At 41.5% G+C, this 14067-nt stretch overlaps 1 protein-coding gene across 1 annotated transcript in view; it reads right to left on the bottom strand.

Moving 5' to 3' along the window:
- The window catches only part of AMFR (autocrine motility factor receptor, E3 ubiquitin protein ligase), a 54765-nt gene that overhangs the window by 14977 nt on the left and 25721 nt on the right, over positions 1 to 14067 (bottom strand). The window contains exons 3-9 of the mRNA XM_006882514.1: positions 11947 to 12111; positions 10502 to 10654; positions 9160 to 9200; positions 8240 to 8372; positions 6713 to 6846; positions 5145 to 5255; positions 1328 to 1518 (exon numbers count right to left, since the gene is read on the bottom strand). Coding sequence (XP_006882576.1) covers positions 1328 to 1518; positions 5145 to 5255; positions 6713 to 6846; positions 8240 to 8372; positions 9160 to 9200; positions 10502 to 10654; positions 11947 to 12111 — 928 coding nt within the window. The remainder of the gene's footprint in view (positions 1 to 1327; positions 1519 to 5144; positions 5256 to 6712; positions 6847 to 8239; positions 8373 to 9159; positions 9201 to 10501; positions 10655 to 11946; positions 12112 to 14067) is intronic.

The following is a 14067-nucleotide window of genomic DNA, read 5'->3' as shown; positions in this document are numbered from 1 at the left end:
ACAACAGGCTATTGATGAGGATTTGAGGCTCTCTTCCATACTCTCCACAAAGCAGCATTCATTTGGGAAGATTCCATTTTCAAAACTACTTCCATGGAGTGCTTTCTTCTTTAATAACCTGACTTGCTGACCTTGGTTTTCTGACTTGAAAAACTTTGAAGAAGAGTTCTTTAACATAGGCCTGTGGACTACTGTCACCAAGAAGTCTGCAGCTCCTGTCATTAAGGAATTCCCTAAGACAAGGGACTCTAGATAAACACTGGCTGTAGCAATACAACTTACCAAGTCACATAGAAAACACTATACAACTTATCAAGTCACATAGAAAACACTATTTTTTTTTCTTTCCCTCACAGAGAAAAGCCTTAGGGCATAGACTATAAGTTAAATGACCACCTCAAACATCTTTCCTAACAAAATACATCCACCTGTTAGGGAGGAATAAAGCTTCTCACTGACTTTTTAGTAAGAATAAAATAAAGAATGCACAGTTAGGATACACCTCCAAGACCTGCCAGTATGTCTCAGACTACAGTAGCAGATGACTTTTCTAACAGTCACAGACCCTCTAACCTCACCAGCGGCCTGGGAGCCTCACTGCTCTTTCCGAGATTTCATTTAGGCCCCTTGTTCCTTCCTTTCTGAGATCACATCAAGATGCCACCCTTCAACCACACTCCATCATTTAAATCTTCGATTAGAGATCTGATTAACAAATTAACAAAATTCCAGGGATCCCTACTGGGTAGTATCAGAAATACGGAGCTCACAGAATTTTAACGCAATGGGACTGATGAACATCAACAACTCACTGTGCCTGTGAACCACAGGAAGATGCCCTCTCAGCCCCTACATGAGGCCCCCTGCTCTTTGAACTTTTAAGTGTGGGTTTTATTACCAATTCTTTCAACACTGCTGGGCGGCAAAACATTTCTATTTCATGGACAAAGAAATATGGTTCCTATGTGATTGTGCTTCTGGGACTCCCCAGAAAAGTGACTCAAGGAGCCTTCGTGAAGTACTTAAGTATGACATCAGTACATTATTAGCAAAAGTTAACTATTAACCTGACTAAGTGGACGCCTTGAAGGCATGGCTGATTCCATGTTACAGCCTCCACCTCTTATTCTACAAAGGTTCTAGCAAAACGCCTGACACACAGGAACGCCTCAGTGTAACCTTCAATTTCAATACTGGACAATTATTTCAACTACACTGAAATGTAGTATTAGAACGGCCTCCACAGGGCCATCTATGATGAAAACAGCACCCTGCCAGGGGGTCAAACTCCTCTAGGCACAGTTTTAGGGCTTGAAAATCCACTCACCATCAAAGTGGAAGAAGTGATTATGTTGGTTTAAGCGAGGTCGGCCTTCAGCTGCCGCCACGGGCACCAAGTTCTCATCCAGATTCTCTCCTTGATGGTCATCTCTCACACGATTATTGTCAGCAATATTCAGAGACATTCTGCATGTTGGGCAGGAAGTGTCTTGTTCTAGCCAGGAACGAAGGCAGGAGCTGGCAAAAACAGTCCACAATTAGGTAAGCTGCTTAGCTTCCCTAGAACGCACCAGAAGTACTCTGAACGTATCAACGATATCCCTGTATTACTTTCTCCTCATCAGCAGGGAGATTTAAATGCTGAAAGAAAAAATCCCAAGGAATCCATCTGCTGTCATTCCCTTCTTGCCCGCCTTCATTCTAAATCACTTTAAGTGTATTCGCTGTGAATACTAGTTCTTCAACAGTCACAAGCACCCATTAACTCTGGACATGAGTTCTCTTCAGTAAGACTACTATGTCTTACTAACATCTTTCTTTCCAATTCTATTTGGCTATTTCAAAATTCACATGGCTTAAGTATCTACGCTCGCCCCTCATGTCCTGAATTCTCTATCACATGATCTTTTTGTTCACTCTATTTTAACTACCCAACAAGGCCATAACCTTGGCCTTGTCTTCAATGCTGTGACTGTAACTAAAGCTCCCCGTCCTGCCCCCAGCTCACTGGTCTAGGTCTCATACCTGTGAAGGTCTCCCAAGCACTATTTTGTTTTGGGTTTGGGGTTTTCTTTTATTATTCTTAATTTTAATGAAAGTTTATAGAGACTCTGGATTTCCATTCATTCATTGTACTTTTCTCCCTGACCAACCCTCACCCTCAGTTCACTCTGCTCTTTTTAAAGTAAAAGAAAAAATATTTCATTGTTATACAATCCCTCCCCCCAGGTCCACTCCACTATGCAGCCTTCATTCTGAACTCCTGTCATGACAATAATACCTAATCACATATCCCTTTTAAACAGCTCTCTCCCTTATCTGTTTCAATGCATTATACATAATTTATCCCATCTTTCTCAATCTTCCCCCAAGCCCGATGTCAGTCCTGTTTTACAAGTGGCACTATGCAGTATTTGTCCTTTTGTGACTGGGATATTTCACTCAGCATAATGTCCTCCAGTGTCAAGCATTTTGAATATTCCATAAGATCTTTGTTTTTAATGCAGCATAGTATTCTATTGTGCGAATATATCACAGCTTCATTATCCATTCATTTGTTGAGGCACTTAGGTTGTTTCCAACTCCTTGCTATTGTGAACAAAGCTGTGATAAACATGGATGTGCATATATCTGCTTGGATGTCAGCTATGGTCTCTTTGGGGTATATTCCCAGTAGTGGAATTCCTGGGTCAAATGGTATCTCTATTTGCAACTTTTTGAGAAAGGGCCATACCACTTTCCACAATGGTTGCACCATTTTGCACTCGCACCAACAGTGAATAAGGATTCCAGTTTCTCCACAACCTCGCCAGCATTTGTTGTTTGCTGCTCTGTTAAATTTTGCTCTTCTGACTGGAGTGAGATGGTATCTCATAGTTGTTCCCATGCACTGTTAATGTCAGCTGCTCATCAGCTGTCACCTCCTCAGGTCCGCATTTCCTGGGTGCGCCTCTTCACTCGCCCACACCACCGCAACTTCTGAACCCTTGTCTATTTGTAGTCTACTTTCTCAATGACAGAGAAAGCTCCCTCTGCCCTCTTTTAGGAGATCATGATGCTGTAATTATGGTAGACACTTGACAAATACTTGTGGCGTTAGTTAAAAGGAAAAAGTACTACAACAAGGAGGAGAAAGTCAGATCTGGTTTCAGCTTCACCATTAAGTTGCTGTGTTAACCCAAGAAAATCCTTCCACTTTCCTGGATTAATCCCATGCCCTAAAAAGGAAAAGAAAATTTATAATCGCCAACGTTTCCCACTTGCTAGTATTTTTCTTCTAAGTTCTCAAGGAGAAACTGAATGAAAATGCCTGCTCATGATGTGTCTTCCACGTCATTTAGTATCTGGGAGCACTAGCACCCATGACCTGACTACCTCAGAGACTCTCACCACAATGTGTGATCCTCAGAATCACCCCCAACCTCACTTTCCCAGAGGCCACCTCTTAATACCTGTGTGTCTACAAGTGGGTGACAGCAATATCTTCAAACAGTGTGGGTACTGTCCCATTCTAAAATAAGGAAGTACCTACAATTAATTCTCTTCTGTGCTAATTTTTTTATTGTTATTATTTTTGTGTGTACCATCAAATCAGATCTGACTGGTACAGGAGGAGATCACCCCTCCTTCTCCGGCAGAGCATCTGTTGGATTCGAACTGCATACCTCTGGGATTGCAGTACCGCTTTTTGCCACTAGGCCACCAGAGCTCCCCTCTATGCTAATTTTAAATACTGCTGTTGCTGCTGGTGGGTAGTATCAAGTCCACTGCAGATCATGGTGGCCCTATCAGTGGACCTGAACTTTGCCGGACCCTGTACCATCCTCACTATCTGTCATGCTCAAGACCACGTGGGAGCCACCACGTCAATCCATCTCACAGAAGGTCTTTCTTTCTCTGACCTTCTACCTTTACCTGTATGGCACCTCTCTCTAAGGACTAGTTCCTCCTGAAAATATGCCCAATGCAAGTGAGATGAAATGTCATCATCCCGTTCCTCTAAGCAGCGTCTGGTTGCATTTTCTTTAAGACATATCAGTTTGTTCTTCCGGCAGTCCATGGAATATTCAATACTATTCGCTATCACAATTCAAAGGCTTTGATTCTTCTTGTCATCCTTATCCACTGCTCATCATTCAAGTGCATAAGCAGCAACAAAAATTTACCACCGTTTGGATTAGGAGCACCTGAAGTCTTTAGACTGACATGCTTGTTCTTTAGAACTCTCGATAGGTCTTTGACAGCCGAGTTTCACAATTCCCAGAGATCCCTCTTCCCAATGCAGTCTGTCTTCTGCTTTCGTGGCTGCTGGTACGAAGCGTGTTGACTGGGAAGCCATGTAAGAAGAAACTGCTCGCAATTCAATCTGTCCTCCATCTGTCGTAATGCTGCTTATTGGCCCAGTGGCGATTTCTGTTTTCTTGATGGGAGATGTAATCCACATTGAAGACTACAGTCTTTGATCTTCTTTGGCAAGCCTTTGAAGTGCCTATCTGTAACCCTTATACAATCTTTGGATACACTCTTTGACTGGTCTTCTCAGTTAGTAAACCTAGTATAGCTCCCATTTCATCCTGCTTCTCTGGTGTGTTTTTAATGCTGCTTTTGTTTATGCGCAAAATGAGAAAATAAAATACCCGAAATAACATTGAAAAAAATAATTTCCTCACTGTTTGCTTTGAAATCTACCAGGATTATGTCCTGTTTTTCAGAGTTTAAGTAGAGAAGGAACATGAAGACAGCAAAGATAGCAGATTGTGTAAGGGAAGCAAACTGGTTGCCACAGATGGACTCGAACTCACAATCTCCTGGCTGCCAGAGCAGAACAGTGTTCCCCAGGATTCTCAACAGCAGACTGTTCTCAAAAACACACCAGGACTTTCCTTCCCAGGTGCCTTTTGGTAGAGATGACCTTCAACCTTTCAGTGGGCAGCTGGACACATGAATCGTCTGCATCACCCAGAGAAACCAGTTTGCTGGCACAGGGACAAGAGGAGGGGATGGAGAACACCCCAAGCGGTAGCATCCTGAGACCTGAGCAAGGCACCAGCCCAACTTTGCCTATGAGTCATAACCTGGGTGCCAAAAGCCCCACATGTCCTAGACACACCACCAACTCATTAAGCCCTTCCTGGAGCTCCTACTTGTGGAAAAGATGTCCACAGGGCAGCTTCCTCGCAGCCTGCATGGAGTCCCAGCAGATGGCACAGTCATCATTATTGACAGCCAGCTCCTCTGCGGTCGCAACTGCAAACCTGTAAAAGCAAATAAAGAATGAAATAAAGCCCTGGAGGAATCTGTCAGTTCCACACACATATACCAAGCCCCGCTCAGCACAATTACAAAGAACCTGTATTCAGTAATAAACTTGCAACAATCAAAAGCATTACACCTACTTTCTCAGCTAACACTTGAGAAATTGTGTGCAACTTTATCTTAATAACAACTCCAATTAGCAAAGCCTCAAGGGAACATTCACCAGCAAAGCAGAGGAATAAAATCCCCAGAGGATCCAACTGTCTGTTTCTCTGGACACAAACACAATACATACAAAGTTTGTACTCTGAGCATTGGTTCAGCCTCGGGTTGACAAATGAGTGCCTCCCTCAATTTAGAGTGTGCACATACACACATGAAGGAAATAAATGAGTCCTACAGTTATGAAATAAAAAGGATAAAAACTGAAGAGAACAGCCATTTAATAAAAATTATATTCTCTCAAATTAAAAAACTCTCTGCCGTCAAATCAGAACAAACTCAGAGTTGACCCTCCAGTGGGTTTTTGGACAGCATAGAAGAGTGTGTCCATCTTTCTCCCTTGAGGCTGCAGCTGGATTTTAACCAGCAGAGAGGCACTACCTCTGGATTGGCAGCACAATTTCCTACAGACTACACCACCAGAACATTCTCATTAATAAGACAAGAACTAACATTTACTGAGGGCCTTTACCCAAATCATTCTCAACATATTATACACATCAACTGTTTGAACTCTCCCAAAGTTTCTGAAAGAAGGTTCTATCATCATCCTTTTATCAGAGCTGAAGCAACTGGAGGATGTGGTGTTGTTATGTGCCATTGAATAGCTTGCAACTCATAAAGACCCTATGCAGAACAGCCCTAAACCTGGCTCTATCCTGTGCCAATCTTATTGTCTCTGATATACCTACCCCATTACCCCAGTCACTGAATCAATCCATCTCATTGAGGGTCTTCCTCTCCTGAGCTGTCCCTCCACCCTCCCAAGTATGATGTCCCTCGCCAAGGACTGATCCCACCTTGCACCATGACCAAAGTATGATGAAGCTTCAGAATCCTTGCCTCCAAGGAGCAGCCTGGCTTCACCCTCTCCAGGATGAACTTGTTTGTTCTCCTAGCAGTCTCTGGTACTCTTCTCCAGCACCACAGCTCAGAGGCATCAATTGTAGGATAGAGGAAGTTAACTGACATTCAAGCAATCTGACTCCAGAGCTTATCATGTCCACTACCCTAATAACTCTGCAAACTCTGGAAACTTTGAGAAACAATGATAGTTAGAGAAAGGCTTCAGGCCTTTTGTTCACAGGGTCGCTATGAGTCGTGCTTGACTCGATGGCAATCAACAACAACCTTACCAACCATTTACAAGAACCAGTTCTGACATTATCTAAGGTTTGCTATTAAAAAAGCTAAAATGAATAAACGTGGGAATAGTTGACTGGTGCATATTTACCTGGCTTCCATGTTTCCAACCACACGTAAATAGTTCTTGTGTCGACGGATTCGACGTTGTACCTCGTGGAACAGATAGCGTAGCTGCATAAAGATCACCAAGCTGGCCATGGATAACCAGATGTTGCCAAACAACTTTTAAAAAGAACAGAGAAAATACACAGTGAAAGCGAGCATGAGCATGCTAATGAAACGTGTGTGTACAGTAAGTTCTTAATTGTTGGCGAAGGTGAAGTCGAATTGTTCTTTTCAGAAAACACACGCAAATCTTTATTTCATTATCCTAAACAATGCACATGATCTTTGGCCTAGTGAGTGCACTAACTTAATCTATCCATTTCCATTATCAGAAATTTAAAAACTTGAGCAGATTCCTGAAAGATTGAAGCTTTGGAAATCCTATAGGCAGTTCCACTCCATTACAAAGAATTACAAAAAGTCTCCCTGAGTCTGAATAACAGTGGTGGCTCTGTATTAAAGGCATTTTTGTTCAGGAAAAAAAAAAAATTAAAACCTTTACATGAACATTATATGATTTCAAATTCGTGACATTCTTGAAAAGGCAAAATTATAGAAACAATGAAAATATCAATGGGAATGACATTATGTATTGGAATGGACTCAGTAAACTATAGACTTTAGTTAATAATGTATCAATACCGGCTTGTCAGTTTATAAGAGGTGTTCCACATAAGTGCAAGATGTTAACCTGAGAAAAGGAGCTCAGGTGGCCTAGTGGTAAGGAGTTGCATGCCAACTCGAAGGCATATGGTTCAAATCCACCAGCTGCTCTGCAGAAGAAAGATGGGCTCTCTCCTCTTGTGTAATGTAAAGCCTCTGAAAACGCACTGGAAGGTCAGCTAGGGGATGGTCAGTTCTGACTTGATGGTACTCAACAAGTGGAGGAAGCGTGCAAAAGGGAACGAAAGCATAGCATGTTCTCTGTACTTTCTGTAGAATTTTTCTGTGTACCTAAAACCACTCTAGAAATAAAGTCGAACAGTGAGGGGCTTTATGCCAAACAGTTTGGAGATGGACAAAATATCCAATATGGGAGTATGTAATTCACATAATATTTCCATATCACTAATTACACTTATTATACATAATAAAAATGAGTTAAGATTGTAGTAAATTTATTACAAATATGCATTATCTGTTACATGTCACGTATCTGCTACATAATGATAATATATATTTATAGTATATAATTTTTAGAAGCTACAAGCTTTAATAAGGTAGAAGCAGCCTCTAAGATCCACGCTTAGAGCACCTCTTGAGTTTCATCAGCAGAGTTAATCACGGCTCCATGGAGGGCAACACATGGCTCCTGGGCTGGACACCAGTCGAAGCTGCTCCCTGATACTGGTTTACCCCGTACCGTGAGCGAGAGGCTACACAAGGCGACATACGCTTTTTCACAAATATGTGGTTCTTTCATGTGGCTCATTAATCCCAGTCCAAATATTTAGTGTGTTAATGTACTAACCAGGGCTCTGAAAGAACTTAGTCCGTGGAGAAAACTTACCAACATGTGAATATGGTGCATGAGGTCCAAGGACAAGAGAGTCAGCTCCATGATAAAATCCGTGTAATAGACATATGTTCCCTTTCCTTCCCAGGTCCCTTCATGGTTCAGGTCCCACAGGTGAATCACATAACTGTAGGAAAGAAAGCAAAGCATCACAATAATTCACAACTCAATTTACATCACAATCTCTTAAAAAATATTATTTTACGGAATTTGTTTTTGAAATATTATTTTATTGATTCAAAAGTTTGCAGAACAAATTAGGTTCCCATCTTGCAATTCCTACATGAACCATGATACTGGTGACATTTTCACTATGTGTCACCATTCTCAAAAATTCTGTTCTAATTGTACCAATTTCCAGCACCCCAACTTCCCTCTCCCCTTGCCTTATTTTTGTTTCAGAGTTTTTCTTTTTTTTATCATTTGGTTTTATGTGAATGGAGTTTTAGAAGAACTCATTACTCATCGTGATATTCTTCATTTTATGAGTCAATCTGTTACTGAGCTAAGAGGTGACCTCAAAGGATAATCTCAGGTCAAGGTTTAAAGTATTTCCTGGTGATAGTTTTCTAGCTTCAACTGGTCTAGAAAATCTAGCCTTTCTAGAAACTTGAGTTCTAATCTCTTATTTCCTCCTGTGGCACTGGAAATGCTATACTGCAACCTCAATTACATGACTAGATCTTATTCTTTTACTTCCCAGATCCCTCCCACCCTCCCTCTCTCATTGTTGCTGAGTTAGAACCAGTTCATAGCTGACCCTCCAGTGGGTTTCTGGAGGCTCTAAATCACACAGGAGACTGTCCATCTTCCGGGCCTCGAGCTGCTGGTGAATTCAAGCTGCCAAGGAAGCAGCAACACAATTCCCTATAAACTGCAGCACCAGAGCATCATGCTCCCAAATCCCTACTCACCGTAAGATCACATGTGCAGTCCTCACTGTTACAAGAAGAGACTATAAAAAAAAGAAAGAGGTTGTAGGTTAATGTTTTTCCTTTTTAAAACAATGTACGATTGCTCAGACCAAATTCACTTTTATAAAATGGTGGAAGCAAAAAAATTATTTCGTTCAATTAACAAAAAGTAGACGTTAGAGTTTATCAACCATTTTATTTCCTCTGCTTCAAATTTCTATGGAATATTTTTACCACCTAGAAATCCATCTCTTCTTACGGATCCTTTTCTTACTAATAAGTGACAACAAGCTGTCCATCTCCTGAGACTGCATGGTTTCTTCCTAATAGCCTGACAATATTTTATACAGCATTCTAGCACCATAATCAATTACCTAGAAGTAACCTTAGACAGCTTAGGTAATCATCAAACGACTCCACTCAACCCCAGTGTTGTCAAGTTAGGATCAGCTGTAAATTTCCAAGGCTGTAAATCACAGGAGAAGAGATTATCTTTCTGCTGCTGAGTCACTGGTGGTTTTGAACTGCCAGAGAAGCAGAGCCTCTGGGCAAGCAGAGCCCTGCAAACTACACTACAGAGCTCCCTAGCTTAGGAACTACTGCCTTGAAACCAGGCTGCCCAGGTGGCCTAGAGGGAAGTATGTTGAGCTGCTAATCGAAAGGTGGCCGTTCAAATTGACCAGCTGCTCCATGGGAGAAAGATGGGCACTCTCCTTCTAGAGAGACTGAGTCTCAGAAATCTGTTGGAAGGTTGCTAGGAGTCAGAACTGATTCCATGGCAATGAGTTTGGGCCTAACAGCAAGTAACTTGCTCTCTTGCTAAAGTGTCACAGATTCTCCTTTGTCTGTACACAAAGAAAGATAACAAAGAAGTCAAACACAAGGCAAGCTTCTCTTATTTGTATTATAGACACTGAGATTAAGAAAAAAGTGCCTTTTAGCTATTAAAACAACAGAATGGTAATTACTTATTTTGGAGGTGAAAAGAAACTCATTACTTTCATACTTGGAAAATATCTTACATACTGATACAAAGATAAACACTTTAACTCAAAATCTCAACAAAAATTTTTAAAAAATATTTTGCTCAATTCCATTATACATTACAAACTAATAATTTTTATTTGGCTATAATGAGGATGACATGGAATAGAAACCACAAAAGCATCCAACACCCTTACATGACACAATATAGGAACTCAATAAATGCCAGTTAAAAATCAAAGACCAAATATCCACCAGTCTTCACGGACGAAACAATCTGTCAACCCACCAATAGTCCAGGTCCCTTGAAAATCTCCATGACTATGATCAGAGCCCAAGTCTGTGTCCAGTATCTCACCTCTGCGGCCATGAACGCTAACGTGTGCATCCCATGAGTGTAGCCTGTGATGCAACAGACCACTGCCAATCCACAGCAGGAGAGCAGCATAGCAATCAACAGCGACAGGACCCGACTGTGGCTGCTCATCGGAGTGGTGGGTGAGAAGGAAAGCTGAAAGGGACAGGACGGGACAGGAAGGTCAGTCTTCTTCACCAAAGCATTAAACAAAGCATCTCCATCAAGATCAATGACGGCTTCTCTGGTAGGGGTGATGGAAGTGGTGTCTGTGCTAAGCTTGCATGGTCAAATGCAAAGCAAAGAACATCCCTCTCATTCACTGCCCTCTAGACACCTAAATCTTAGTATGAGTTGATACTTAAGGGACTGTCAGTATGAACTAACAAACAAATAAAGTGCATGCTATTTCCATCTCCTACTCTCAGGGATCTTGTTACCACCAGGGATGATAAACCTTTGGAAACCTATTAAGTGTATGAATGCAATTCTATCCTTTAATATACAACAGGACTCAGATAAGAACAGTATATCCCTTTGTCTTAACATTGCTCCTGGGCCTAGTTCTCCTCCCAAAAATTCAACTGGAGACCATTCCTAGGTCTGTGGGGGGTGAAGACAATGGAAATGTAATTAAGGTTCAAGTTTTCCACTGATGCAATGTTATATTAAGCAACAGTTCAGAAAAGGAAGCCTGGAGTTGTGAATCTTAAATAAGCAGAAAAGGAAGCCTGGAGTTGTGAATCTTAAATAAGCAGGTATGGAAACAAACAGTCTGGGGCATTAGAAACTCTCATTGCAGACCAGAAATAGGGAGAGTACTGTCAAAGAGCTTAAGGTTTTGAGAGTGAGATTAGCTCACATAAAAGTGCAAGGGCTGCCTTGTCCGTGAAGACTGGGCAAAGAAAGGGGCAAAGACGGCCATGGGAGGAGGTGAACCAAGGGGCAGGAGCACTGCAGGAGCGCAGTGCCCAGAATCCACGAGAGATGAGTTCCTGAGCAGGCTGATCTTGAATGCAGGCAGAAAATACTGCTTCTCCAAGGAAAATGGAAGCTAAGTGAGTTAATTCAGTTCTGGCCTAGGAACAGAAACACCAATGACCAGCCAGAAAGAATTCTACCAATTATGGTAAATGGGGCAAAAAAGGGGGTGGGGGGGGGAGAGGGAGAATGCTAAAGAGAACATTTTTCCTACAACGTGTACACGGCAGACTTCCTTGCACTATGACTGATACAGTCTGAGTGTATGAACTAACCCGACATGATTAGTTATGGAAGATGCTGATCTTGAACGCGGAGCTGCGGCATAAAGTTCAAGAAATGGCCAACACCTACCTGATCTCATAGGCTCCCTTTGGCCGCTACTACAAGCAAGCCTGTGAGGCTCACTCCTATCACAGAGTTCAAATCTGGGGCTGAGCAAACGAAGAAATGGGCTAAAAACTCACATATTCGAATCGGTCCTTGCAGAGCTGAACCATCAGGTGCAGAAACACAAGCCCAGCAAACCAAAGGCACCACATGACCACCTCTTCCACCGTCTGGACATTCAGCACACCAAAAATGAAAATGAACTTGTAGAAAATAAAATTCCAGAACTTGTCTTTAAGGTGCTAAAAAGAAAAAAGTTCACAAATGTGAGTAAGTACATCACCGGTAATGTAGAAAGTAACTGTGAAGACCATGGCCTAGATCAGTCTAGTCTCTAGACTGAGATCACTGTACTTTGGAGAGGTCTCTGACAGCAGCCTTCCTCAACACAATTTGGCTTTTGATCTACAGTTGTGGATTTACAGTCACTTAATTATTTACATCATTAGAAAGGGTAGTGAATTTTATGACGCATGGAGAGTTCTGCTCTAACACAAATGAGTCACAATGATTTGGAGTCAATTCAACAGTAATTGTTTTCCACTTTTGAAAATCTGATGCAAAGGACGCAAAGTACTATTTGGTCATGACAATAAAAAGGGTTAGGCTTCACTAGATATTAAAATATACTATCAAATAATCTCTGGGGTTGGGTGGGAACTAAAGTGCAATTTTTAAGTTCCTTTTTTTTAAAGGCATTTTGAACCATGTAAATATTTTTAAAAATTAAAACCAAATAAAAGCAAACTCTAAGACTGAAAACAAACATTAAGGAACTGAAGTACGTGTCAACTTGATAATACTTCTTCACGTTTTTATACCCTATAGTTAATTGTATAGCATTTGTCTAGTCAGGGAAAAAAAAGGCGGCGAAGAAAACTGAAAGTACTCCCTAAGCTCCATCCACCAAAAGAGGCAAACACTCAGGAGCTCTTGGTTTCTGAAGGCTATTTTATCAGTAAAATGAAGTAGGAATCTTTGGCGAGTGTGTTTCCAGCCTTCAGACAGGTGAAGCATAAAGCAAATAGAAGACGTTTTGTATCCTGGGTCTGGATCATCCTAACCCTGCCAACTACATGTTGTGTGTCTCTGGAGTCCCTGTTCTTTGATTTCCCCGTTGATAAGATGAGGGCACTCAAGTGGCCTAATGGGTAGGGAGTTGTGCTGCCAACATAAGTACAGTTTGAATCCACTCGCTGCTTGGCAGGAGAAAGATGGGTAATCTCCTTCTGTGCAGTCTACAGACTCTGAAAACGAGCTAGAGGGTCAGCTACTGAATTGGTTTCAACTTGACAGCACGTAAAAACAACAATCTGTAAAATTAGTATTAAAAGTATGTATCTCATCCTATCAAAAGAACAAACAAGTCTGTCTTGGAGAAGGTACAGCCAGATTGCTTCTTAGAGGCAAGGAGAGTGATGTCTGGCCTCACATAGTTGGGGCATGTTGTTAGGAGAGGCCAGTGTTTTAGAAAGTTTACCACATCTCGGAAAAGATGGGGGCAGCACTAAAAGACGGACAGACACTGTGATTATAACAATGGGCTCAAGTCTATCAGAGATGATGAAAGTGGCACAGGACAGGGCAGGATTCAGGTTCGTCATTCACAGGGCTGCTGTGAACTATAGTCAGCACAAGAGCACGTAACACCCCCCCCCCCCCAGCAAGGCATTATTGGACAGCTCAAGGAATTTAATATATGTAAACCACTCAGACGAGAATCTGGTACATTAAATGCTTTAAGATCTAAAAATGACTTCTTTCTAAAACTGCACTTAACCTTTTAATAGTCCACTTCAGAATTCTGTGTCTTTGCCTCTAGTACTCTTTTATGTCCTGAACTTTAAGCACCTACAGAAAAATCATGTCAATCCTCTATTCTCACCAAACACGTTGTATAATAAAAAAAAATACTATTAGATAACATTTAAGTTAATCTTCAATAAGAACAGAGCAGCATGAAAGCAGTGATCCTGCAAAACAAAGTTGAGCTGGAAATGCTGGATATGACTGCCTTTATATATTCTAAAAATCTCTTAATCACTAAACTCTTAACTACTCCAAGCATATGTTGTTGTTGTTGTTGTTGTTATGTGCCGTCAAGTCGCTTGTGACTCATACCTACCCTATGTACAACAGCCCTAAACCGTGCTCTATCCTGTGCCAATCGCACTGCCTCTGACACACCCATCCTGATT

This window comes from Elephantulus edwardii, unplaced genomic scaffold (genome assembly GCF_000299155.1).
Source record: "Elephantulus edwardii isolate Elephantulus edwardi_28Jun2011 unplaced genomic scaffold, EleEdw1.0 scaffold00021, whole genome shotgun sequence".
NCBI classification, from domain to species: Eukaryota; Metazoa; Chordata; class Mammalia; order Macroscelidea; family Macroscelididae; genus Elephantulus; species Elephantulus edwardii.
The sequence above is the reverse complement of the archived record's forward strand: the minus strand, read 5'-3'. Positions and strand labels throughout refer to the sequence as shown.